At 42.1% G+C, this 27,599-nt stretch overlaps 1 protein-coding gene across 2 annotated transcripts in view; it reads left to right on the forward strand.

Annotated features, from left to right (window-relative positions):
* Positions 1-27,599, forward strand: part of ADGRL3 (adhesion G protein-coupled receptor L3) — a 481,237-nt gene that overhangs the window by 393,608 nt on the left and 60,030 nt on the right. Inside the window, exons 11-16 of one of the 2 annotated variants that reach the window (XM_058838032.1) lie at positions 3,777-3,962; positions 6,646-6,684; positions 19,142-19,325; positions 20,148-20,270; positions 22,425-22,633; positions 23,311-23,487. In XM_058838032.1, the coding sequence (XP_058694015.1) occupies positions 3,777-3,962; positions 6,646-6,684; positions 19,142-19,325; positions 20,148-20,270; positions 22,425-22,633; positions 23,311-23,487 (918 nt within the window). The remainder of the gene's footprint in view (positions 1-3,776; positions 3,963-6,645; positions 6,685-19,141; positions 19,326-20,147; positions 20,271-22,424; positions 22,634-23,310; positions 23,488-27,599) is intronic. The other variant, XM_058838033.1, reaches the window with a different exon arrangement.

Below are 27,599 nucleotides of genomic sequence, written 5' to 3' on the forward strand. Positions count from 1 at the left end.
GTAATGGTGCCTGGTGAAACCTGTCAGGTGTTTGTTCCTCCAGAAAATAGCATCAACTTCATGGTCTTTCCAGCTGACCAGTCCATCTGTACATTACTGTTTTTAAAAATCCTATTTCAGTCTGTCATGCCATCTTTTTTTTTTTTATATCAGTTTGCCTCTTCAGAAAGCAGCAGGAGAATACTTTTGCCTTTATGCCTACTGGTGTTTTAGTTTATTTGCTCCTTTCTCAGCTAATTTCGTATTTCTTCTGAATTTTCCTCCCTAAATACTTTTTTTTTTTTCAATTTCTTTCACTTTTATTCTACTGTCCTCTTCTGCAGTTGGGTTTCCTCTGTGAAAGGTAGGGCTGAAATAGTGAGCACTGCTGCGAGAGGGTCTTTCTTCGTCTCTCCAGACAAAACTCCCTGCTTCAGTTTGTTGGCATATATGAGAGAATACAGAGAATACTCCAAAAACTATTATTTCACAGTCTTTTCAATCATAAGAAGGTGCAAGATAGTGGCACAAACTTAAATGTTAGCAGAGTGTTACACAAAGGGATTTCAGGTGTGCCAATGATCATTTGTAAATCTGGACTGAATCCTGTCATCCCAAATGGAAGAGGGGAGCAATTTTTTGGCAGACCTATCAAACTGTGTTTTATGTGTTGGCATTGTTGGCAAGAAGCATGTTTTCACTCCTTCAGATTAGCATTCTGAGACTGGTTTTAATCAGTTTGTAAAAGGTAAAAAAACAACAGGCCAAAAAACAACAGAAACCAAAAATTTGGTTTCAAATTTGATTTGAACAGAATGTTTTCTTTTATCCCAGAATCCTATTTCGTTTTTAAATTTAATTTTTTCATAATCAAGGTAGAAAATGTTAAAAAGTAATCGTATATCAGGGAGAGATACATTACTTTTAATTCCCTTTATTGTTCTCAAGCCTCCCAGTAGAAAGGTCAGTTTCTTACACATTTTTTCCCTAGCTCTTACTTGCCTCTTAATATCATCTTTAGCCATGGAGAACCTCCAGGGGTTGTTCCTGTATTCCTATGTAACTATGTCACTGTTTAGGTTAAAGAGTATTACATGTTTTGGAAGAAATAACAGAAAGATCTCATCTTTCATGCAGCAGTAATGAAGAGCAAGATGTGGAGAAGTAATTTATAGAAAGGAAGCAAGTTAGTAATGCATTCTCTTGGGCAGCAGTAAGCTTTGCTGAGCATTATGTAGATTTAACAAAAAAAAAAAAAAAAAAAAGGGGTCAGTCCTGTTGTTATAAGAGACCAGATACTTATCTTAGCCCTGGAATATCCAGGCAGCATTTGGGACTCATAAGAGAAGCTGGGTTTGACAGCACTGCATAGGAGACACCTCAGTTTCAGTGGAAAAAGCTCAAAAGAACCAGGGAAATCTGCATTAGCGTGTCTCACAGCCATCATTCTGGACACCCCTCTCATGTATGGGGCCAGAGTGGAAAGAGTGTCTCAGCACTGCTGTAGTGACTTGTAGCTGCACATTCTGTGTGACCGTGTGTAGGTGTGGAATTGTCAGTGCTAGGACGTAGTTTCATTACCTGCCAGCCAAAAACATTTTCCCAGAAGAATGGCACATCTGTGTTTTTAGGAAACCTGGGTGTGTGAGATAACTTTGGGTAAATATTTCTATGTCCCAGGAGTTCACAGAGCCTGAGCTTTAGTCTGCCTTTTTCTCAGGCATTTCTTCCATTGCTGCCTATTTTTGGTATTGTTTATGTGGCCACAGTATAATTCCTCAGATTTGCAGTTTTTAGGGTCAGTCCAAAAGAAAAGGAAAAGGCTTAGTTAGTGACCTGCCTGCGTCATTTTTACACAGAGATAGGAACGGCAGCAGCCTGCAGGGACAGCAAATTCTTGTGTTTGCCTTTGTAGCAGCTGAGCAATTTTCTCTGAGTGTGTCAGTTTGCATAGGTGTGTGGTCCAAGGGAAAGTGTGAGCATCAAATATTGGGTAGCGGGGTTTTTGGTTTTTCTCTGATGTATCTGTAAAAAATATCTTGAATTCCCTCAGTTTTCTGCAGAGCTTACACAAACACAATGTGTTGTGATCCATGCTAAGCTCCAGCAATGAGCTGCAGGAAAATGTTGAAATTTATTTCTTTATGTAAAGGGATTTGATGCAGTCATTCTTTCAAGTTCTGAGAGCCAACAGCAGAGGTCAAAATACAGCCTCTGTGCTGATGCGTGGCTTCCTTCAGCTGCTTAGGAGAGCAGACAGCTGTAAGAGTAGGATCTGGTTTCTATGGCATTAGTCTTCTGTGTAACAAGAAAGAAATAATTCAGTTTTTGAATATATCTTATCATTGCTCTAATGGGAAGAACAACATATTATCTCCTTTATTTATCTCCTCTGTATCATCATATGCGTTAATTCTCTGAAGACGAGCATATGAACATCTTGAGTTAGATTTCATTAAATCAGATTGGCTTTTGCTGTCAAATTGATGGAAGTAAGTTATTCATTTTTAACTCGGCTAATTGATTTACAGAGAGGTAGAAGCTCAGCCTATAATCTTTCCCTAGAATCTTGCTTTTATAATAAGCACCAGAAAGTGAGGGAACAGGAGAAATATCTGATTTCTAGCTGTTGGTAGATAAGACAATTGAAAATTCGTATGAAGAACCCTGCAATGTTTGCCATTGAGCCTGACAGAGAAGTGGGACATTCATTTATGTGTCATCCTGTATAATTTCTCCTTGTCCCAGGCATATTCCACATGGATTTGCATTCCAGATCACAGACTGGTAGATAATGAATAAAAGACCGGCAACCTGCAGTGGTATTTTTGTAGTGGGCTGCTCATGAAAAGGAGATAGGGCCAGCTGCCCTGTCCCAGATCCCCATGGCACAGGAGAGGAAGGGAGTACCAGGGAGAACAAAAACAGAGCAAGAACGAGGAAAAAAGCCACAGGGAAAAGGTGACAGTTTCCCAAATAATTATACAGTGAATTTCCCTGCAGGTTATTTGTGAGTGTTGTGACTCAACTAGATGATACAAGTCTTTTAGTAGAAGATTCAGCCAACCACTGTGCTGGCTTTTTGCTTCTAGGGGGCCTCTGCTTGAGCCTTTTGCTCTAGATGGATGATTTTACATGTGCTCAGAGTCACTGGCGTCATTTTCAGTGAGTAGTGTGGCAAGTGATACTAATTAATAAATTAGCACCTGATTATTAAATCAATAAGATGGAAATTGTGAACTTTTTTCTGTTTTTTCTGTTTATGTCATCTATTGTTTCTCCTTTTACAAGAGCTGTGCTGAAGTTGTAACAAAAATCATCTCTTCTCTATCACATAAACTTCTGGAATCAGAAGCTGCTTTTTCTTGACAGGAGAGGCTACTTACATGGTTTAGTGTTTTTTTTCAAGTGGCACAGCAAGCCAAGGGGACAAGCTAATTAAAGCCCTCCTTAGCATAGAAATCCCATGGAAAACAGCGCCCAGTGAGAAGAAATTGTTGAAGCCACCATAGTTGACTGGAAAAACCATACTCAAAAAACTATTCATGATCAAACCACAAATACTGAAAAAAAAAAAAAGTACTAAAATAAAAAAAAACCTACTAAAAAAAAAATACTAAAAAAAAAATTAGTTGACTTTTTGGGAAATGCTTCTATTCCTCCTTCCTTCTCTTCATCCCTTTTCTTCTTCTTCTTGAGGGGAGTTGACCTGGTTAACGCCGTGGGGTGGGAAGGCACTGGAGTGACATCTCACTGGCAGCCGGGGACAACCTTTCCCTCTGCTTTCTCACCCGCAGATGAGGTCGGGGGAGATGGCTGCCAACATCGCACGGGAGCTGGCGGAGCACACCAGGAGCCACCTGTACGCCGGTGACATCGCCTACTCCGTGTCCGCCATGGTCCAGCTCGTCAACCTGCTGGACGTGCAGCTCCGCAACCTGACTCCCGGCGGGAAGGACAGCGCCGCGCGCAGCTTAAACAAGGTGAGAGCCATGGCCTGCTGCTTAGCCCAAAAGCACCTTAACTGCACCTTAACTGGCTTCTGTGCCCACTGTTCAAGAAGAATTATTAGTCCTTTTGTCATTTCTGGAAGCGAGAGAAATTGCTACGTAGCGCTAAAGGTGCTAGGAGTTGCCAGCTGTGGGAGAAAATATGAGCTGTGGACTCTGTAAGAATGCATTTAAAGGTGAAGGTTTCCTTAGTGAGAGGCCCTCACTGAATGTAAACACGGGGGATAGGACTTACCTAGGAATTCTTATGGTGAATTGTGGGGGCCTGGTTGTCAGGACAAAGAGCAGCTGGACCCTGGTGACTATGAGCACATGGTTATATTGGCCACCCTGTTAAAATACGACGCAGAATTTTGTTCTCAGATGCCTAGCAGACTCTGACAGTTCTGGCATTCATGTAAGCATGAACAGAACTTGGTCCCAGGATTATATGGGGAATAAGTGATCCCAGCTACACCTGTATCTTCTTTGGTGTTTATGAAGAGAAACGCTTTTCAGAGAAGTAATTTGGTCTCTTTTCTTGCAAGTTATAATTGTACACTGATGCTGTTTTAAATGCTAAGAGCTTCGGGATTGCTTGAGATTTCAGTCGCATGGGAGCTGAACTTCTGCATCTCATGTGCTTTGCATGTGCTGTGAATTGGGTTATCCTGATGCTTTTAATTAGTGCTGCTTCCAGCCATTTTATAACAATGTAGGTAATAATTATATTAACTGTTACATCAGCATAACATTATTTGTTATAATCATACCACGGTTCTTGAAATGATAGTGATGTCTGACAATATTAGGTAAAGCCAGCAATTAATGTCACCTACTAACGGGTTTCATGGTTGTAGTCTGCTTGCTCTTCTGGATGCATCCCAGCCACACCCGACATTTTGTCAATTCAGCTTTGCAAGCACATACTTTTCATCTTTGTTTTTATCTCACCTTATGATATTTGTTTCAATCACATGAAATGGGGTTGTATCATGGAGTCAGGAATGAGTTACTGAGGGGAGGGGAAGACTGGACAAGGCAGAGCTACTCGGCTCAGCTGTCACTCCTGGAGTCCCCACTGCAGGTTTCTTTCCCCTGCCATCAGCTTTGCACAAGCAACTCATACAAATCAATTGCATTCCACATTAAAATTCTGAACCATGTGAAGTCCTGCAAAACAGTGATGCGAGTCAGTGATCCAAATGACAGGCTCAGTAATTTACTTGCTCTCATTCCCCACTTAATTCTTTAGAAGAGCAACTGTTCTGTGTTCATTTAAGAATGCATGAATTCAACTTGGAAGTAGTATTGGGCAAACAAAAGGCAGTAGAGTTACTGCTCCATTTTCCCCTTCACTGATCAAGAGTATTTAAAAAAAAATAAAAAAGAAAAGAGAAAAAAAAGTAATTTGCAAAGAGTTTTGTTTAGTGCTCTTTAGTCAGAAAGAAGAAATAAAGTAAGCACTAGCCATAGCCATTAAATATTCTTTTAATCATTAAAGGAAATGTGCTGGGGATCTGAAAGTAATCACCTGTGCTGTTTTGTACTGGGGTTTTTTTACAAGCTGATGTACAATGAATTGAAATAAACTGGCATAATCAGAATTTTTAAAAGCCATCGTCTTTCAGAAACCACTTTTCTGTCACTAAAAGCTTTATGCTTTCCACTGGATCAAGCTTAATTAAGGTGATAATTGTTCCATTTCAGACTGGGAAGACCCCCGAGTGGATAGCTCTGTAATTTTCAGCAAGGCTTTCTTTGATCTCCATTTGTTTCTGTAAAGTCTTCGTACTGGCCAGATTTACCCAGAGGAAGATTTCTACGGTTACAAATTGATGAATTAGAAATTGAAATTAGGCATTGCATGATACCTGGGTGTATTTTGTTTATTTCAGAGCCTCAAAACTCTTGAGGACAAATTTGGCTCTCAGCTGTACTAATGGGATTGCACTGCTGTGTGTTGAGAGCACAAGTTGCCCTGAATCTCTGTTGATGTGCAATTTCCAACCAGGCACATCAGCAAAAACAAACCCAGCCAAGCCAGTGCTCTGAGCAGCCTGGTTTTGTGAGCTTTTGTTGCAGTGATGCAGAGCTCACCAATTCCAGCTCACTGCTGCAGACTGCCTGCCAAGCCTCAGGTCTGTCAGGATGGGTCCATACAGGTCCAGGCTCTATCAGGATGCGGTCCTGCACACGTCTTTCTGGGGTTGATCCTGCTTATCTGAAGCTTGGTTGTATTTCCCTGTGGCATCAACACTGGCTGCAGAGCCCATGCTCCTCTTACACAAATAACCAGCAGCCTCATCCTTTTCAGCCTTGTTTGACATGGAAATGTCATGTGTGATCTCCAAGCTGTAAGGTAAACATTATTTCTAGAGTATCTCTACTAGACTTCAGTGTCTTCTACCATGTAACAGCTGCTCTTGCAAAGTTGCCAGTCTGTGCCGGACTTCACTGAAAAAGGACTAACCCACATTTCTGGAGCCAGTCCTTCCAGTTTTCCACTGCTGTCTAACTCATGCTCACTCCTTCAGTTTGGTTGGTTTTCCAGGAGCTGTTTAAGAGAGAAATGAGGGTTTTTTCACAGGCATTTTCTTCTTTTTTTTTTCCCCTTGTTCTGTCACTAACTTGTTTTTTCTATTCCGTCTTTAATCTGCTCTCTTTATGGACTCAGCTTCAGAAAAGGGAGCGCTCTTGCAGGGCCTATGTCCAGGTATTTCTCGTGTTTTTAATACACGTGTCCAGTTGTTTGACTGAATGACTGTGAAGTGGGTCTTGTCTCTGTGAATAATCTGATTATTACCACCTTTGTGGCAGCAAGTTCTAAGGTTAAGGTTACAGGATAATAATGTCATTTTTTATCTCACCGACCTATCCCATTTCTCTCAGACTTGAAAAAAATTTGGGACAAAATCTCAGAACCAAAGAGTAGAAAAAAACCCAAGAGAGATCTGACAAGATTCATCCAGCCATCTGAATGAGCAGAACAGTATGGAGATGTTCAAGTAAAGAATGCAAAACTGCTGCTCACAGAGGTGTCTCCAGACCAACAAGATTTTACTTACAGCATGTTACTCACGTTACTGCCACCTGCATTTCCTTAGTTTTCCTTCTTCCCCTTCTACACTTTCAAATTTAGAAACAATTCAAAATGGCAACAATGGGCATGAGGAAGGAGGTAGGATTGTAATGAAATGCAGAGTGTCTCAGAGAGATGTTGGAAGGAGAGTGCTGCAAACAATGCATGGAGTAATGAATATAACATCCCGTGAAGTTACCCAGGTCTGGCCTGACTTTCACAGGCTTATGTTGTGTTTGATGTGAACAAAATCAAGCTCCAGCATTCTAGAAAGATCACACTCGTGGGCTTTTCAGGAGTGGGACCTCAGGTTATTTTACTAATCCTGTCACCTTGCCTTATAGCATTTGCTCCAGTATTTGTTTGGGGTTTTTTTATATAAATCTGTTTTGTATACTGTAGGTTTAAGAAATGTGAATGTTTTACCTTCTAGTCTCTGTCTTGTGCTTGTGAATGTCGATATTGTTCTTATGGGTGGTTGATCATTATTTATATGTATATGTGTAATGCATAAATGAACTCTGTTTCTGGAGGGGGCTGTCTGTACCTGCATTTTCCTGCAAAATTCCACTTCCTACAGTCAGTGCTGACTTACTTTGTGAACACATATTTAATTTAGCGAATGGGATTAGATGGTCTGGACTTCTAGGGCGTTAGAAATAAAACAGTACCCCTCTGTGCTGGTAGGCTGCCTTCCCTCTGGAAAATGTCACTAGAGAAAGTCACCTTTTCCCTTCCATATACATTAATGATGGGTAAAGATGAGTTAGGAGTTACACATCCCTTGTCTGGGATCCCAGAGAAAGCAGCTAGCAGGCATTTGAAGGAATTTAGGAAAGTTTACACTGTGGTGCTCACTCCCAAGCTAGCTACCTTGTGTACTGCTACCACTGGAAACGTGGTGAAACTGCTTTGACTCTGGGCTGCCCAGTCCTGCTGGGGACACTGGGTGCTACCTGATCCATAGCTGTGCTTTCCACTGGCTGCACAGACATTCTCCACAGAGTCTATGCATGCTCCTGCTCTTCTGTCTTTCTTCAAACAGTAGTGATTGGTGAATTTAATGTACCTTACAGAGAGCTTGGCCTTGATAGAATAAAGCCTGAATACTCTGCAAAAACTTAAGCTTACCCTTAATTTCAAGGACTCCTTTCCTTTCACTTGGAAAGGTTACTTGCGTGTTTAAACATTAATCACACACCTACTTCTTCAGTAGATGAAAACTGATGAAAGCTTATTGCTTGAGCTGTTAAGTATGGATATGGACAAATCTGGTACATATATTGAAGAGGACAGTCCTGTAAAAGAGGGCTTGAAGAATGAATTAGATGACCTAATTGAACCCTTCCAGCTCGGCTTTGTACTGTATGGAGGTAAAGTAATGTGTCTCGACACATTTTCATACAGTATGCTTCCATTTGGAAAATTGTGTGGCTAAAGTCATCAAAAAATCTAGTCAGGGAGAGGTTGTCTATAATAGCAATTAGATGTGGCTGTAGATAGTCCTGTTACAGGCTACTCATCCTTTACCAGGAAGTGAAATGTCTGGGCTAGCTGAGGGAATTAAGCAGGGATTTTTCAACAGATCTTGAGTGGTGGCACCCTGGGCTTGGTAAAGTCAATGGAACATGGGAAGTCACTGGGACATATGGCCTTGATGGCAGAGAAATAGTGTTCAACTTTGCTGACATGGTCTCCTCATGCTGATCCCTTTACTGTGGAGAGCATCCCTGGCTCAATTTGGCTCAGAGGGCTGGAAGTGTATCTTTAATTCTGTGTTCCCTAGACAAAGGGAGGCCCAGTGTGAAGTTAATGCAAGAGATGTTCATAGTGAATATCAAAAGTGCTATTGAGGAAAGGTGTTTTTTTGGAAGAAGGAGGGTGACCTGAGAAGATAATAATTGCTAAAGTCAGCCTTACTGTTTTCTTTGAGCTAACCAGTCTAAGTAGCCATGACAGAGCCCCAGTAGCGATTGGTGTATAAAGTCCTCTTAAGCCCAAAATAAATTATTATAAATAAATATACAAAGTAGATGGAGAAATTTTTTTGCACGTTATTCAAACATAGAACTGGGAATGCATTATCAGATTATCACCTCATCTCTTTGGGTACCTTTAAAACAAACATGGATTTAATTTTTTCACTTTCACAATATTTGTTGAGTTAAAAGCTTAGGGATTTTATTTACTAAGATAGAGGTTACAAATGCTGCTTCTTTCGTTTCAAATGTGGTAAATGATCTTTCTTTGTCTCAAAAATCCAGCAAGAACCAACCCAGCAGGTGGCACAATGAATACATATTAATATAATGACTGGACAGTTGCTGGGAAGAATTTTCAGTCATGGTGATAATTAAGAGACTGCTAAGTGGGTTTTAATTTGTGATACTAATTAATAGTCAGCTGAGACTGAGCTGACCAAGGTGTATATAAAGGTGACAGAGTGGTCTCAGCAAGGTGCTCCGTTAGAAAAGAGGGTGGCCTTTTAGAGAGCAGAGATCTACATCTCCTATGCCAACTTTCTGAAGTTCTTGCACTCCGTTTTGGGAAAGGGATGGGAAAGTCATCATGTGGGAGAATGAGTCACAATGGGTGACACATTTGATTAGCATAGCTTGTTTTGGTGGCTGGTCTCTGATGTAAGTATGGTATGAATTTTCTTTAATTTTTTCAGAATTTATATTTGTTCATTTTCCCAAAGTTGCTGTCCTTAAACTGAAGCACTGGAGATGTAGAAAACAGAGATTTTCTACACAGTCACCAAAACTTGCCTTTGGGGACTGTTTAACTGGTTTGGTCACAGATTTCTTCCATGCCCCTCAGCAAGTGTCATGTGCTTGATATTTCTCAGCTCCTCAACTTAAAATGCCATGGATGCAATTCTCCTGTCCTCTAGGAATGGAGGTGGGGTAGTAAAGGGAAAAAATAAAGGCTAAGTACTCACATAATGTAGTAAGTGAGGCTGTATTAAAACATAAAACTTAAACATGGGGAAAAAATTAGAGAATTTTGCTGATTTAGTAGCTGGAAACACTAGGTTTGATTAAAGGTTCATACCACACCCATGCTTGCAGTCTTTTTATCATGTACATGCATCTGACTGCAAAGTCTGAGCTCACCTTCTTGCTTCATGTGGATTTGTGGGCAGCAGCTCTGGGGCATCAGGAAGCCAATGAATTTCCCTGCAGCGCCAAACCAGAAGCCTCTTCCTGTGTGAAATTGCATGCTGCATTTGGGATGAGGATCTTGGAAAACTAAAATTTCACAGGGTTCCCATTCTTTTGGTTAATTTTATAACGTCAGTCTGAGTGGTATTAAAGCCGGAGGCTGGTGAATATGACAGATAGTGTGAATGGCAGCTTTGTGGGAAGGGTAGAGGGAGGCAGCAGAGGGTTGCTTTTGCAGCATCTTCCTCGTCTAATGGAGTGTGCTGCTCTTGATTCCTGCCATCCTCTGAGCTGCCCTGTAAATCAGCTTGCACTGTTTTGAAATTCTGCACTGGTCTGGACAGCATATGGCAAAGATTATGGAAGTGCCACCTGCTCCTTGGTAATTACAAGAGTTTCTGGGTGCAGGTGTCATCAGAGCCATGCATAAAGCTGGTGCTGAGATGATGGCAGGCTCCTGGTAGCAGACAGGGGGTTGCAGAGTTGTCCTTCTGGTTCTGCTGGAAGTTTTCTGAACAATTCTTGTTTGAAACAGAGGCTGTTTGAATTGCTGCTCTAAGCAAAAAATGAAAGGCTTTCCTCAGAGGATTCAAGGCATTAAACCTGAGCAGAAGAGACTTTTTTTTTTTTTTCTTTGCTAACCTAGTAGTTCTCATCAGATAAAAGGTGCATCTGGGACTTAGCCAGTACTATTTAAAGTGGATTAATTCTGTTTGTCCTACTTCTCTCTTGCTTGCATGATTGGTCCCAACTTCCATGAAGACTAAACGAAATAAACTTGCAGCTCTAAGAAGGAGCACAAATTGAATTATGCCGTGTTTGCTTGTGTTATTGTTGCCCCTCTGACAAGAAAGACTCTAACCTCCATTTATATAAAAAAAGAGGCAAATTAATGAAGGTTTTCAAGTTCCTTGTTTGGTCACTTAATTGGCTGTATGACAAAGAGCTCTGCAGTGTGTGTCAAACAACTCTGAGAGTTCTCTGATGATTTGTGCATTGCTTGACTCCTGATGCTATTCTGCACAGCCTGTCAGGCGAGGTATCGTTGTTAAAGTGGCTGGAATAAATTGGCTAGCAGTGAGCATACAATGTTGTATATTAACTGTAGCTACAGGGAGTACTTTTAGCTTCTTTTTCAAGACATCGAGATGTTTGCCCATCAGTATCAAAGTGCCTAAAACTTTCATTTAATATAATTAAAAGGACATCTGAAAGAAGTGTGACTCGCAGTGAGGTTCTGTGGTTTGGTAGTCCTTTGTTAAAACTCTGTGAACTTAATATACTTCACAGCTTGAGAAACCTGCACTTGATTTGTGTCAGCAAGAGTGAAACTAGAAATCCTCACCCTGCACGTTTCTACTGCAGTGAGCCCGTTGTTAGGGGAGAGGAGGATCAAAGCAGCAGCCTTGGGTTTGTAATCAGACTCCAAAATTCATCGCATAAATGTTAAAAAGGAAGGTGACCCCATGTTCATGCACCTACAATTCAGCTACACCTATGGTTAGGTTCTCACATGGCACAACTGAGAAAAAAAAATAAATCTAGTGTTTTCTATGTTGCTCTGTGTACTCTCTGCTTGAGTCTGAGTCAGTCCTGGTATCTGGTGTCACTGGTAAGAAGTCTGAATATAAATTGCCATAGGGGGCAGCGGGAGATGTCCTTTTGATTTGAACCGCTGGAGGAAAGGATGAGTCTCAGACTCCCCAGGACTTTCCTTGAAGGCTGTGGATATTCTGTCAAAGAGGCATTTCTGATGTGTGGCCCATTTTCCTTTCTTGCTACAGCCTTGCTCACTTGCCCAGTGTAATTACTCTAGCAGTTGTTTGTATGGTTTCAAATCCCAAACAGTAGGGCAGCAAATACGGATGATTCATAAATGCAGTTCTCAGCTTATTCTGTGGGGAAGATCTCATTAGATGAAATAGATCGTATGTTATTTCCTTCTTCCCAATCAATTCCTTTCATTTCAGTCCTACAGATGCCTTCTGACCTTAAAATATTCTTCCTCATATAGTAAGTAAAGCAAAACCATAACCTGTAATTTGTAACCTTGTTCTGTTTCTCATATTGCCTATTATTTTTTGCATGCTCCCATTAGGAGATTATTGGTAGTTCAAGGCCAAGATTGCAAACCTTGCATACCTAGTAAAAGACCATTAATTCCATAGTTAAGCATTTTGTAGATGGCCTAATTTTAATAAAGGTCAGTGCCTTTCTTCTCACTACAGTGAGTTCTCAGCACTGCTGGAATTCAGGCCATTTCTGAGACACTACAGTTCCTGTGACAACAGCATAAACATTTGCTGTATAGTTGAAGAGAGAGGGTTGCATGCTCCCTCTTGGGAGCCTTTGCTCTCAATCTGGGGAGCAATTTTAGAAATTCCTTTGCATGATCATGGGAAGTTCTCTTCTTGCCTTTGCTGTGAGTAGAGGGCTTTGTCTCAGTTCACCAAAACTGATACCATCTGTTGCCAATCACCACTCTGGTACCAGATGTAGGCTAGTGCTTCTGGCTTAGTTTTGAAGGCTGAAGCAATGATTAGCAGTAGATATTCTAATTATTTATTTATTTTCAAGCACTCCCTGTGGCTCAGCTCCTTTCAGTCTAAATATGTTTGTCCATTCCATTGAATGCTACAACAGTTTTGTGATGACCGTGTTGCTTTTTAAAAAACGTTAGGCAATGGCTGGGCTTCCCTGTAAGAAATTGTCTCCGTTGTGCTTACTGATGCTTTGACCAGGGACAAATTTTGATTTTGAATCAAAAGAATAAATGGCAAGGCAAAAAATCATCCAAGAGTGAAGAGCCTTGTCAGACAGATTTGAGGGCACTTCTCAGCTAAGAAGTAGGATTTAATGCCATCATGTAGCCAAATGATATTTTCCTTGTTTAGGAAGCTGAAGAAATGGCATGTGCATCTCTCTTTGTCCTGAAGTCCCACACAGCAGATGAGTGCAATCATTTGATTGATGACCCCTGTGTCATGGGATTGAGGTGCTGCTCATCTGCCATTCTAAAAAGACATGTCATTTCCTGAGCTGGTCCCTTTCAATGCAATAACCTTTCCAGAAGCATTTATGTGCCCACATCCATACTTTCATGCTGGCCCTCTCCTCCAAAGGGCCCATTCTGACTGTACCAGGTACATTCAGAGTTAATGGGAGTTTCTCTTGTACTGGTGCTTTTTCTGGCCAGAGGCAAGAATCAAACAACTTCTAGCAGAACTTGCCAGCAGAACTTGTCGTCAATGGCATTGATTGTGCCTTTAACTCAATTAGTTAGGAGGCTTGCAAATATTGATAGCCTGAGGAAAGGGTTTGTTTTAGCACTGGGTGTTTAATATGAATACAGAGCAAAACCAGCTATTCTTGAGCAAGGAGACAAGTAAGCTTTTTTCAAGTACCTCTGTTTTCCAGTTGGAAAAGGGGAAAAAAGAGCATAACATTGTGATCATTGTACCATATCAACATGTCAGTGCATCTGCTCTCTTACGGGCTTTTCATTTGCACTGTGAAATGTGGACCTGAAAGGGATATTGTGCTTTTTTTCTCTGTTGATTTGCCATAAAACCTCAAGCTGTTACATAAAGTGGGCTAGTTACGTGTTTGCATTTTTCAAATAATGACAAGGCATTTGTTTTGGAGTAGTATGGGGAGACCTCAGGCAGGACCAGAAGCTCAGGCCATAAGCACAGCCTGAGGCTGTGCCTTTGTAATTGCACTCTGCAGGCTGTCCTCAGAAAGAGTGAGCAAACCTCTTTGGATGAGTCTGTGCTGGCAAACACCTTTGGCACAGGGGTACCAAAACACTGCTTTCTACGTGCACCATGATTTTAGCCAACCTGTGCAAAGCTTCGTGGCTGTAGCTCCTTGTATCCTAATTTTTGAAAGTGCACTGCATGAGAGTCCTGTGAGATCAAGGAAGTGTTAGCAGTATGAGACAGGGCTTTAGAAGTTATAAAATTCAGATGTTTTAATTAGAGATGCCATTGCAGAAGTGGTACTTGATTGCCCTGTGTCACTGTCCTCACCCTCCCAAAGCTGCTATAGGAGGTAAGTCCTTGATGTAAGTTTCATGCTAAATAAAGTGTACAGTGTGTTCAGTCTCTTCCTGAGATGCTCCTTTGTAAGGAAAGACAAACTGCATATTTGAAAATTACTCAACTGAAGGATTCAACCAATATTCCCTGTAGGACCTGCTATAAGGCAGTATTTTCTCCAGCTGTAGGTCTGTTGAGATTTTTGATCTTCCATCAGCTGCTCAGCAAGGGGCCAAAATGAACAATAAAGGTTTAAAGAGGTCCTCAGTTTAGGAGATCTGCTGTTTTTCTAAGGTTAGGGTTGCTGTCCGTAAGCACCATAGCACTCTGTTGTCTGGTGCCAGATTTGGCAATGAGCTGGGTACCTGTAACATCTCCTGGTGATTTTCAGTGTTGAGACTCAGTTAAAGAGAGATTATGCATTGCAAAAACTATTTCTATCAAAGAGTGGTGTCTTGGATGTTTGTATAGTGAGAGAAAAATAAATAGGTATCACATATGGTGATGTGGTATCACTGTATATATACAAAGTTCAAACCTCCTAGGTTTGAAACTCTGTGCCACATAGCTAGGTACTCTGAACCGACATTTCTAGAGGGGGAGAAGAGAAAAATAAATTAACAAGCAAAATTCAGTTTAATGAAATGTAGCAGCTGCCACAAAGGAAATCAATGGGATATGTACAACTGGCCTTTTAGTAATGCATAATTACTGTAAGGCTTCTAATTAGTTTCCTTTTTACAATGCATCTTTTAATACCAATTTGTAAGTGTCTAAGAACAAGGGTTTACATTTTGTTTGCTTTTTGTAACCTCAGGATAGAACCAAGAAACCATGAGCACATGCCCTTATTTGGGAGAACCCTCCCTCTGCAATTTATTAACATTTATTTGCATTGGACATACAATCTGTGGTTCTATACAACCACATAATGAAAGGCATCACCATCATGGGATTTGTCTTTTGTGCTCGGCAGGGTCTTGCTCTTCTCTCGATGTCCAATTGTAGTCACTGCTGGGGACATGAAAGGTCCACTGTGTCTAATATTCTGTGACCTCCAGAATGGTTGCTCTTTACAGGCTGGTAATTAGAGGGTTTGGCTTTGCATGTATAGATAGATACCCTGATATCACAGAGAGCATAAAGCTGTGCTATGTGTCTCAGCACAGAAAAATTGGAAGTCTGCCTTCTTGGCTCCCTTCTGTCATGCCCTTCTTCCTTCATTTGATCTTAGCCTACAAACAAGCAAGCTCTGCTTTATGAAAGCTTTCTCTTGATCTAATTTGAGTTACTTTTGTCCTTCTCCTGGTGCATGTGTGCTTGTGCTGTCTAGTCATTAAGTCCAAGTAACCACAGCATTGGTTTGGTGCTGTGCTGTGCATGGTGTTGAGGTATGCTTCGGCTCCAAGCCCCACATTTTTATTTTGCAAGAAGCTCACCTGAGCTGCATTTGGAAGAAGGATCAGGCAGAGGAAGAAAAGAAGACGACAGAGGAGGTAGTTCTTTAGCTTTGGAAGCAAGGACAGGGTCTTCAAGTGAGGTCATGCAGCATTCTTTAATAGATGTTCAGTTCTTTGTGGATAGATACAGTCTCATGTGATTTGGGGCAAAATGGGGATAATCCTTGGGGTAGTTGCTTCTATTTCTAGTGGAGAGAGAAACTAGAGAGTATCTGGGCTCCCTACTTGGCTGCATGTTAAAGGCTAGAAGTGGGGTGGGATGAAACTATGTCAGAACTTTCCTATCTCCCTCTCAAAGTCCCCACCTTTATCCCCAGGGATCTCAGATAAAACCTATCAAGCCATCAGCTCCCAAGCACACCTGTCCCATGCCTTCTGCATTTTGAAGGTTCTCTCTCAGGGCTAACCCTCCTCCAGCTGGTCACTGAGAGGCTTTCTTGGAGGTTTGGCACAGCTGTTTCTTCTATGCTCGAGCTTCATCAAACCACAAAGTCGTTGGACCAGCTGCCAAACTCACGTAAATCACAAAGGCTCAGCTTAAATGTAAAGACACAGGTCTATCCTTGTCATGTGTGCCTGCTTTCCCACAACTCCCACTCCCCTGCCCAACTTTTCCCAGTTGGCATCTCTGTCTCACAAGGCACTGTTGCTATAACAGCTGTTTTGTTTCATTTAAACACCTACCTCAGCTCCTGTCCAAAATGCAAACATTTCATTAGCACCTCATCTCCTTGGCTTCAGCCCACAGCACTCGGCCATAATGAAGTGCTGCACTCAGAAATATAACGTGGGGAACACTTGATTAATGCACTGAGACAGGTGAGGGGAATGACCCTCTGGGAAAAGCTAGGGACTAAATTAATCTCGGATGTAATGCCAACAAAGACAGTCTACCAGCTTTGTTCAGATACGTGATAAGGACGTGACCCAAAGTCCTTGGAAATCTTCCTGGAGCCTTTGTGTTTGACCCCAGGCTCAAAGTAATGTGAAGTGGCTGGTTTCAGGTAGTCACTTCAAGAGAATGGATGCTCAGCACTGGGTGGGGACTATACATGGTGCAGGAAGCAGTATGTTAGGCTCAATTGGTTTTCTCTCTCAAACTTGCAAGCACACATATGTGCACATTTAAAACAAAAGAAAGAATGGATCAGATAAAATATTTTTTCTGGGTGAAAGTCTTTGCAGCAGATGTTTCACTGTAACACAAATATTTCAGCATCTGTTTCATATTCTGATGAACAGACATTACCTTTCTGTCCTGAGCCAGGAGCTGGGTCTGCTGCAAAGACATATTCCACCATTCAGATATTGATAAAAGTATGGAGGATGTTGTTTTAGCAGAGAATTTAAGAATTGGTTGGAGCTGAGGTAAATGGAGGTAAGGCACATTGTGTGATAACATTGAAAGAGGATAAAAATCCTCATTTTCTTCTTTCCACGCATAAAACGTCTTTACAACAAAACACCATGTTGTGTAGAAGCTGCACCACAAAATAATCATGCTTTTTGGTCACTGGAAAAGAATACCACCTATCTTTTTGCCTGTGAAGAGATAAACTCCCAAAGTATACTACAGAATTTTATTAAGAATGGCAGAGATCGGGCTTCCAAATTCTAAAATGCAGAAGAATATCAGATTTAAATGCTATTTTTCCATTTCTGCTTGACTACTAATTATAACCAGCAGCAAATGTGTTAAGATAATTTTTAGACTATTCAGGAAAATCAGTTTAATAATCAGTTTAAAAAATTGATTTATGGTTATCAAGTTCCACTTAAAACCAAATGAGTGAGGCATTCTGTTTATGGTATAGGAGAGGCTTGGCGTAAGAACAAACGAGTTAATTGACCATGAATAAATGTAACTGTGAAAGTAAGAGCTTTGTGCTGTCAGAGGAGCCCAATTATGTTGCAGTCTCCCAACAGGAAATATGATGGTGTGAGAAACCTTGCAAACTCAAGGAAGGTATCTTTGCTGGGATTAAAAGCACCAGCAGTGGCAGTTCTAGCTGTCTTTGCTTCTTCTCAAACCTTGCTGTAATTTATATATTTGTTAAGGTCACGTGGATATAGCAATAAAGTCTGGTTTGATGTGATCGCATCCTCCCATTGCTCATTGGCAGCTGACCATGACTGGTGAGTGAGTCAGGATGCTCTGTGCTCTCTGTGCCGCCTGTTGCCATTGTAGCACTCCTCCTGAGGGCTCTGCTGGAGAATGGGCTGTGCCACAGCTCCTCTCCACCCATGGGTTTAGCAACAGTATCAGGAGTAAATACTGAAGTACTCCCTCGACAGTGAGCCCATGGGGCGCACTTCAGGCTTGGAAAATGTTGATATCCCCTGGGACTGTCATCAGCTCACAGAGCAGAGGTGTGGGTTTGATGCTTGTGTGCTCAGCATAAAGGAAATTATTATGAACAGCAATTTCATCTTGAAGGGGAGGTTGTTTCTGCAGGCAGCATTAGCTGGCAGTGGAGGTGTTTCTCTGTGACTAGACCTGGTGACTAGACCCTAACCAGCTGAAGAAAGCATGATCAAAGTAGCTTATTTTTTATCCTTTTCCTCTGCACAATCAGTTCTATCAACTGGTACAGCTGGTCTCATTAAAAAATCTTAGCTGAAAAGCGGTTGAGTCAGCTCTGGTTAGTTACGAAGCGGAGAGTTTAGGTTGAAAAAAGCCTTCAGTTTGGGCAAATTCTACTGCAGTAATTTTGCAGTCATGAGACCAGTACAGTTTCGTGTGGTCCTGTGTGTGCATCCAGATTAACCTGTGGGAAGTTATCCATGGGAGAGCTCTTTGTGCGTGGCAGCCCAGGGCAGAAGGTGCACTGTAGGAGGGACTTTCCGCAGGGCTGACTCCTTCCTCAGTGCAGTGATTTGAAATGTAGTGTCTTATCTAAATCTCTGTGGGCACCTGCTGCTGCTCTGGATGAAGTGGTGTAACTCAGCTATCTGTGTCTTCATGGCTGCCTGCCAGAGGGTTATGTGGTGGGAAATGTTTTAGGAAGCGTAGCCTTTGCAGATACAAATACCTTCCTCGAGTGCCCCAGCCCTACTCTTGAGCTCTGGTGCTGCAGATGGGTTTTTCCTGCATGTTTCCTTAACCATCATCTTCCTCCTACCCCTCCTTCCCCACTTGCCCTAATTCCTTCTTTTTCCAAGCCCAGAGCTGATGATTATGGAAGCAGAAAAGCACTATTCCCAGCCTGCGTTTATAATAAAATCAGTATTTCCTCCCTGTCCCATCTGATGGTATAAAAGTTGTCCTGCTCCATTGTAGGCTGCCCTAATGGGTGGGGGAAGGAGATGCTGTCATCCCCCTGTAAACTGGTGTGTTTGGAGGATGGGACTAGGCATATGTCAGAGGTCTCTGATGCTTTAGGCTTGCTGGAGCCTTTTCTCACTCCATCCCTCTGCCTTGCAGGCCATGGTGGAGACGGTGAACAACCTCCTGCAACCTCAGGCTCTGAACGCATGGAGGGACCTGAACGCGAGCGAGCAGCAGCGCGCGGCCACCAAGTTGCTGGACACGGTGGAGGACAGTGCCTTCGTGCTGGCTGACAACCTGCTGAAGACAGACATCGTCCGGGAGAACACTGACAACATCCGTAAGGGGCAAATCCCACAAGTACCGAGAGCAACCAGTGGAAGAGTAAAGGCTGTGAAGCCCAGCTTTGGTCTTGATCCCTAGATTAATTGGAGAGTGATTTGCTAGATATGTCTTGGGCCTTTGTCTGAAGGACTTCAAAGTCTTTCCAAAAGAGCCTAAAGGAATAAGGCAACTCTCTGCCCTTGAAATCCCATGGAAAATGAGCTCCTGACCGGCCTTTATTACTCCCAGCTTTGAGGGTATAATCTGTGCTAGAGCAATGAGAGCGCTGCTTCACAGGGGGATTGTTCATCGTAAAGCAGTTGTGTTTCATTTCATACAAATTTGTGTCTTTATTCAGCTGATTGTTGATTTTAATTAAAAAACAAGCATGATGGAAAGCACCAGCACTCCCACTGTGCATATGTAAAATGAGAACAACTCTTCTTTCTATTTCCATGAATAGAAGATCCTGAGAACTGATAACATTTACAGAAAGTACCAATCGCCAGTGGCAAAGAACTAGTATTCTCAGATTTTCATTTTAACCGTTGTCCTTAATATCCTGAGGTTCATGTTTACAAGAACTGGTTGTCTTTTGTCTTCCACAGAGAGCAGAATTTATTTGCACTTTTTTTTTTTTTTAATTAAATTTAAAGCTTCTTCAGGGCAAAGATTTAAAAAGAAATAGGAGCCCAAACACATTCTAGCATACAGCACTGTAAGTTGATTCCCCTCCTCTGAGCTGGTCTGGAGCACCATTTTGTAGCTTTGAAATACTGTGTTGAAGATTATTTCAGCAGAGATTTTTTTACTTAGTGTCTGTCTCTCTTGCACACAGAGCTGGAAGTTGCGAGACTAAGCACAGATGGGAATCTGGAAGATCTGAAGTTTCCCCAGAACATGGGCCATGGGAGCGCCATTCAGCTGTCAGCAAATACCTTGAAGCAGAATGGTCGAAATGGTAGGTCTGGCACCTCAGGCCACAGCATCCTCATGAGGCACTCATGCCTTAGGCACTGTTTTGTGTTTAACCATTAGAAGTAAAGTAGGAATTGCTATGTTAATATTTAAATTAACGGGTAGCGTCATTTGCTCATACCCTTGACTGCAAGCTATGTTGGCTGACTGGGAATGTATTATATTGCTAAGTGATTCACAGCCTTCAAAAGTATTTTGTGATGGTAAAAATGCATCAGATCCTTAAATTATGGGGCTTCTGGGGCCCAGTGCTGAATCCAGAGAAGTGCTTTTAACTTTTGATGTCTGCACTAGGAGGCTTCAGATGGGATAAGAGGCTCATTTGAGTAAACTGCTTCACAGCAGGGCACCGTATAAACATCTGAAAAAGTCAAGGGAGAAAACAATAGTAGCAAATATTAATAATGAGCCAACATGGCAGAAAAGGCTGATTAACTGTTAGGAGTCTAAATCTTTAGTGCCTTTCTGTATCTTATGAACCTCCTGATACAGCATAAATTTTAGATGATGTTGTATGTGATTTGTCTTCATCCTGCTAAGCCATTTATTTCCAGATCAGGAGTTTGAGCGGACACATTTGTTGACCTCTACAGCCTCACTGTAGACCAACTTTAAACTCAGGCTTCTACTGGTGGGCCCAACATGTTCCTATTTCTGAGTTCCTTTAAAATTTGATCTGTGTGCAGGGGACCACATTCATATATGGGCTTTGGTCACTGCAGACAAAACACAGGATCATAGAATGGCTTGGGTTGGAAGAGACTTTTAAGATCATCCGGTTCCAACCTGCTTGCCATGAGAAGGGACACATTCCACTAGATTAAGTTGCTCAAGCCCTATCCAACCTGGCCTTCCTTGAACACTTCCAGGGATGGGGTATCCCCAGCTTCTCTGGGCAGCCCATGCCAGTGCTCCACCCTCCTCTGCGTAAAGAATACAGAACATGGAGTGATAGGGCAGCATTACAACCAGACCAGATGTGTTAAAATTTCCAAAAATTTTAGACTTTTGGTCCAGTGGTTCAGAAAGAAAGTCTTGCTATCGGCTTGGTTGCACATAGGATTTGAGGAGAAGTATTTCTTTTAGAGACAGTTTAAAACTCAAGATGTGTAGCAAAACTCCAACAGGGTAAGACTTTTACTCTATCTGTTGGCAGCAATGAAAGGGAAGTTTCATTTTTCTAAACACAGTATCACTGGAGTTCTGTTCAAAGCAAAGCCCCATCAATTTGCACCAGCTTGACGCATGCCCAGAGGTCACCAAAGAGCTACAAATAAAACTATCATAAAAGGATTTAGGTTGGGAGGAACCTTTGGAGTCATCAGTGCCTCACCTTCTTCAGATGCTGTGGTGATTCATATAGAAACAATAACGTATCTCTCCACAACTAATACATATAAAGGCGAACTAATCACATTCCATTCTTACTTATAGGCTGTGAAATAATGTGCAAAACAGAAGGCAAGCTGGATGGTTTCAGTTAAAAACAGTTGTCTGGTAGACTTGGTTTTCTGCAGGCTCTCTAATGGTGTTTTTCTGATTATCTGATTGGCAAATTAAGAGAACAAATATATTTTTAAATTAAATTTCTGAAATTTTGTTTTACCTGCCATGTGAGATTGGAATTGTGTTGGAAAGGTTTTGATTTCTTCTCCCAGATTTGTCCCTACACTTTTCTGAGATAGTCTTAATTTATTACCAGACTAAATTATAGTTTTATACTGCATCTGTGCAACATGTCAGCTTGAAACATGTTTCCCAGGTATATCCAGGAGAATAAAGTGATGTCAGGTGGGAAATGGACCACCTGGCCTCTTTTTTTCTGAAGCCAGTTACAGCTACTGATGCCAAAAATAAGCCCACCTTCCCAGTCTGTCTTCTGCTCAGCTTTTTGCTTATAAAAGTTTCTTTTGGAAGAAGCAGCTCTCCCCTTCTTATCCAAGGACTGCTTGTTGCACCTCTTGGTGCTGCTCACTGTAATTGGCAAGAGGTGGGTTTTCATATGCCAGGTCCTGGTCCTTTCACATTTTCTCAGAGCAGTTTTGAAGTTGGTTAAGAGAAAAGATTTGAAATCTAAAAAGCAAAAAGCCACCCCAGTGGTTCAACCCAGCTATCTAACCTCTTACCTCTCCTCTAGGTGAGATCAGGGTGGCTTTTGTGCTGTACAACAATCTGGGCACCTATCTCTCCACGGAGAATGCCAGCATGAAGCTGGGAACAGAGGCGATGTCGACCAATCACTCCGTCATTGTCAACTCCCCTGTCATCACGGCAGCAATAAATAAAGAGTTCAGCAATAAGGTTTACCTGGCTGATCCTGTGGTGTTTACTGTCAAGCACATCAAGGTGTGTGAGCTCAAAAAGCACTTCTTCTTTTTTTCAGTTTCTGAAATGAAATGATGTAAAAGTTGGCTGCTTCGAGGCCCCCAGCAGTCCTTGATTAGATTTTGAATTATACTTTTGTTCCTTTGCACTTTGTGTTATTTATGGAGAAGGTCTCTTTTACACTGCATTAATAGAAGTAAAGAAAGTATCTCCTTTGAGCTGATGCCTATTGCTCGGCTGCTGACACGCATCATTCTGTAATTAACAACTACCAATAAATTGGAATAGATCATAATATTACTTTATCATGGTGGCAGGGGATGTTAGAAGAAAGTGGAATTACAGTGAAAGAGGACAGCTAGTCTTCCTGTTAGCCAAGCTCAGTAGTTGCAAAAGTTGATTGCTTAAAGCAATTAATTTCTCTGCTCTGCAATGCAAATGAAGCAGTCTGGTTTTGAAGAGCTGGATTTAGTCAATGTCTGAAATTAATCAAGAACAAAGAACTAAGTTTGCATTAGCAAAGAGTGCAGCAACAATCTAACTTTCTCTGGTATTGGCAAGTAATACTTGACGTATAAACCACTGCTGATTATTTATCTAAAATTAAAGGGTGAGAGTTGCAGAGAGCTTCAGTGGTGCCTTTCGAAATCCCTGAGAGCCTATCATTGTTACTCCATTTATTAATTTCTTCCCTGCAGCAGTCAGAAGAAAATTTTAACCCAAACTGTTCATTCTGGAGCTACACGAAGCGTACGATGACAGGCTATTGGTCCACCCAGGGCTGCCGCCTCCTGACAACTAACAAGACACACACCACGTGCTCCTGCAACCACCTCACCAACTTTGCAGTCCTGATGGCACATGTGGAAGTTAAGGTAGGCATTCCAGATTCCCAGGCTGCCAATGCACACTGGGCAGGAAGTGTGGTCAATGTGTGGCACCATTTTGTTACCATTAATGGAGCTAGGCAGGGAAGTTGCTGTGTGACACTAACTCTGCAAGTAGAAACCATCTGGTATAAGTCTTCTTTCTGCTCTATGGTGAAACATAAAATAGTCACAACCAATGCAAAACCTGTCTTAGGCTCTTAGCATAGGCAGTTCTGAGGTGGGGATGGTGAGTGAGCAGGATTAGCTGTTGCCATATCCTTTGCTAAGTGGTGCAGAGCATCTCCTGGCTGGGTTCTTTCTCACAGGGTCCTCCCTGTGCCACCAGGGAGCTGTGAGGTGGAAGGACAGAAGTGTGCAGTCTGCCTTGTGGGGTGCAGGTTGGGTGTCCTGCTAGCAGCAGCTGCAGATACACTACCACAGGTGTTTGTGTGAGGTGCATGTGTGGAGCCAACTGTTCTCCTCATTCCAGCTATGGAGAAAAATACTATGTGTGCATCTCACTGTGTGACAGAGAGATGCAGAGTATGACACATGAGAGGGAAGCTTCTGATACCATCCTGTATAGACTGGCACCTACCTGAGGCCAGTACACAACCAGCTGGTTCCCTTGCCTGCATTTATTTCCGTGATGTAAGTCTGGCTTTCCACATTACTAACCCCACTGGAGCTGAAGAAGTTAATCCTGAAGGGAGATGTTCCTCATGGTAGCAGTGGTTTTGGGAGTGAAGCACACATTTGGGATTTTACTCAATAGCAGGTTGAGATGGTCCTCCATTTCCTGAGCTGCCTCAGTTGTCTTTGGTTGAGAACAGTCTAAACTGCCGGAGAAAGAAGAAAAGGCCCTGATGCCCAAAAGATTTTGGCCTAGTCATTTTCTGCATTGTGCTGTCTCTGTTTCATGTGCCTGGCACAGCAGCAAAATCCACAGTTCTGAGCTAGGTATAGAACTGGCATCTTCCATGCAGGCAGAACTTTTCAGAATCACTTCCATGACAAGCATAACCACAAAAGCTATTATGGTTTTAAAACTACTTTTTCTCATGTAGTCTTCCAGTGTCACTGCTTTGTGTATTTTTGTTTCACTTAATAATCTGAAGAGGAATGTAAAGAGCTGAAATAAAATATATATTAAATAAGTATCATGCATGACAAGACAAAAGATCTGCAAAAAAATAAATGGTCGCCTAGGAGCACATTTTCCCACAACAGCTGGGTCCACCTGAGAGGGGCAAGATATATATGTTGCTCCTGCGAGTTGCAGTAATCACTTTATTCTGCAGGAGTCAGTCCTAGTTTAGGAAACATGCCATTAAATGTTTGTGGCATTGTCCTGGGAGATGCCTGAAGAAAAGGCCTATTCAAAGCACATATTTACAGGTTAATGGCATTCTGCAGTCCAGGTCTGGTTTTGCCAGTTGCCTACAACTGCTTGAATTTTCATAAGAAATTTGTGTTTGTTTCATTATCACCCACCTGGAATTAAGAGATATGCCTGAGTCATTGAAGTCAGAGGAGGCAGCTGGGAAATGCAGATAGTGATCCACTCCACTGGTGTGAATGGGGGTGATCCCTACTGCGTGGTGCAGATACAGCTCAGCAGGCCTCTTCTCAAAGTGCAAACGGGTCAGCCTTGCCTGCACTTTCCATCCAAACCTCGTGAGACAAGTAGACCTGCTGTTATCTCAGCTTGCAGGAAAGGTATGTAGGACCCTTCCCTGCCCATGTTCATCCAGCAGGTTGGAAAGAGCCGCAGCTGGGAGCTTCCCAAGTGCCAAGCCAGTGTGCTATTAGCTAGTGGCTGTTTCTGGGTGTTAACAAGTGCCCTCAAGACTTTCAGGTCATGTTTTATCATTTGGCTGCAGCCAAAGTACCATGGCTGTAAGAGCCAAATTGGATCCACTTTGTTGACTCTGATACAACTGGACGGTTTCCTGGCATGTCCACTTCAGTGATCATCCTGGCCTGAGGGCAAAGGCAGGGCAGGGTTCCCTCCCACATAACATAGACACATATTTCAGATATAAATATGCAAATGTTTGCAACTTGTCCTGCCAGCTGCTTGTTACCTTGCTCTTCCTGGTGGTGCTCTCTCACTCCATGGTGGAGCTGACCATGTGGCTCTTGGCATAGAAGGAATATGACATTCCTTATGCTATTGTAATGAGTTGATTTTAAAGACTTGGCAGCACAATACCTGCTGCTTTGGAAAAGGGGAGGTTTAGAAACAAATGGGGGTTTTTGTCATTCATTGACTCATGCTCACTGCTTATGGATATGCTTTTGAATAATTTTCTTGTCTTGTGGCTGGTTCAAAAAGGCATTCCTCTGTCATTCCATGACCTGTTAGTGTTCTTGGAAGTGCAGTGATCCCTGGGGAGATGATGTTGTGTGCTTCTGCAAAACTTCTTAGACCATTGTTCTGGCAATGATCAGGATGTCTAGAAAGTAATGTTGCACACACAATAATTAACAATATTCTGGGAGCTCTGCAACAGAATCAGTTTTCTTCTGTGATTGAGATTTGTAGTTTCCTGACGTCAGTTGTTTGAATTTTTGGATCCATGGGGAACAACCTTTGGTGTAAGGAGAATCCACAGCACCCTGCATAATAAGACTGAAAACTGGACAACATGGGGAGCAGACATTATAGTCCTGCTCCTTAATCAAAAACCAGCAGCAATTTGACAAATGTCACATCTGCTCATGAATGATCTTCCTGCCTGGTAACATGGCACAAGAGCATGTTCTCCAGAGGGGATCTCGGTGGCTGCTCTGTGAGTTCCAGGCTACAGTTTAATTATTAGCAGAGTGTGCATGGCAAGGTAGAGCTGGAAGGTAGTACCACTGAGGAGAGGTGATTGATGGCCATCTGGCTCTCCAGCATGAAAAAGCAATATATCTTTGTCCAAAGGGACAGAAAATGCCACCAGCTGACCATGGCAGCAGGGATTTATTGGTGTGCTTGAAGAGTAGAAGTTGCTGGGATCAGTTCTGGTCTGACTAGGACAGTACCTGATTAAGAGGAGAATTTAATTTGAAGATGCTTTCTGCCTGTTAAAATAAGTTGGGTTCAGAGTTTCTTACTCACCCACTGGGGTAAAATAACATTGTCCAAGACCAAGAGTTGGCTGTGCACACAAGCAGGATGCATAACTTCTGGGAAGAGCAGTGGACCCTCAGCTGCAGGTCTCCCTCCAGCTACTGTCTATAAAAATGTGGTGGCTCCCATGCTGTGGAACAAAGCCCATTGTTAAATAAACCATCCTACCTATGTAATTGCTGTAGAAATATTCAACATTTACAAGTTGTTTTTCATAAGCTTGTGCTTTGCATTATACTAATTATAGCAGATGCATCTTAAATGTATCATGGGAAAATTATGCAGCCAGAAAACAAGTTCAGAGCTGGTGGGAAAATGCAATTAAAAAACCCACCCAAACCAGAATAAGCAAAGGTACCCCCAGGGTAGAAAAATGTTGCTTATCAGTATGTAGTGAGTGCCAGATCTTACTCTTCTTTTTTTAAATACTAATAGAAAGGAGGAAAAAAAGAAAGGTGTTTTGACTGTTGCAATTAATAGGAAAGTTTCAGGTGTTTTTCTTTACCACAAACATTGGTGCTAACTGTGCTAATTGTTTGGGAAGTGGAAACATGAGCCAAGCTAAGGAGAGAAAGGAATAAAAATATATGAAGTCTAAGTGGAATGTAGCAGTCCATTGCCTAAAGCAGTAGAGGAGCAAACTGGAGTTCCTGCAGGCTGATCCTGTGTTCTAAACTTCATGTGCAAGTCATATAGCTCACACTGGCAAGAAACTTTTCTCAGAAACTCACATTTCTGCCAGCTTGGCTGGGTGGATGGCTACACTGAGTTTCACACAGTTGCCGTAGCTCATTTCTTGGGTTGGAGATGCCACATGAGTAATCAGAGCTTCCAAAATCTAGCCAGCATGAGAGAGCAGGATGATGGATGCAATTATTATTCCTAAGACTCACCTTCTCTCCACAAATCTCACCTCAGCTGCCTCTCAGTTGCAGAGGGGTTGGTGAGTACAGTGGAAACAGTGGGTTCTTGGCACGTGCTGTATGTGCAGTAGTGT

The sequence above is a fragment of the Poecile atricapillus genome, chromosome 4, assembly GCF_030490865.1.
Source record: "Poecile atricapillus isolate bPoeAtr1 chromosome 4, bPoeAtr1.hap1, whole genome shotgun sequence".
Classification (NCBI taxonomy): Eukaryota; Metazoa; Chordata; class Aves; order Passeriformes; family Paridae; genus Poecile; species Poecile atricapillus.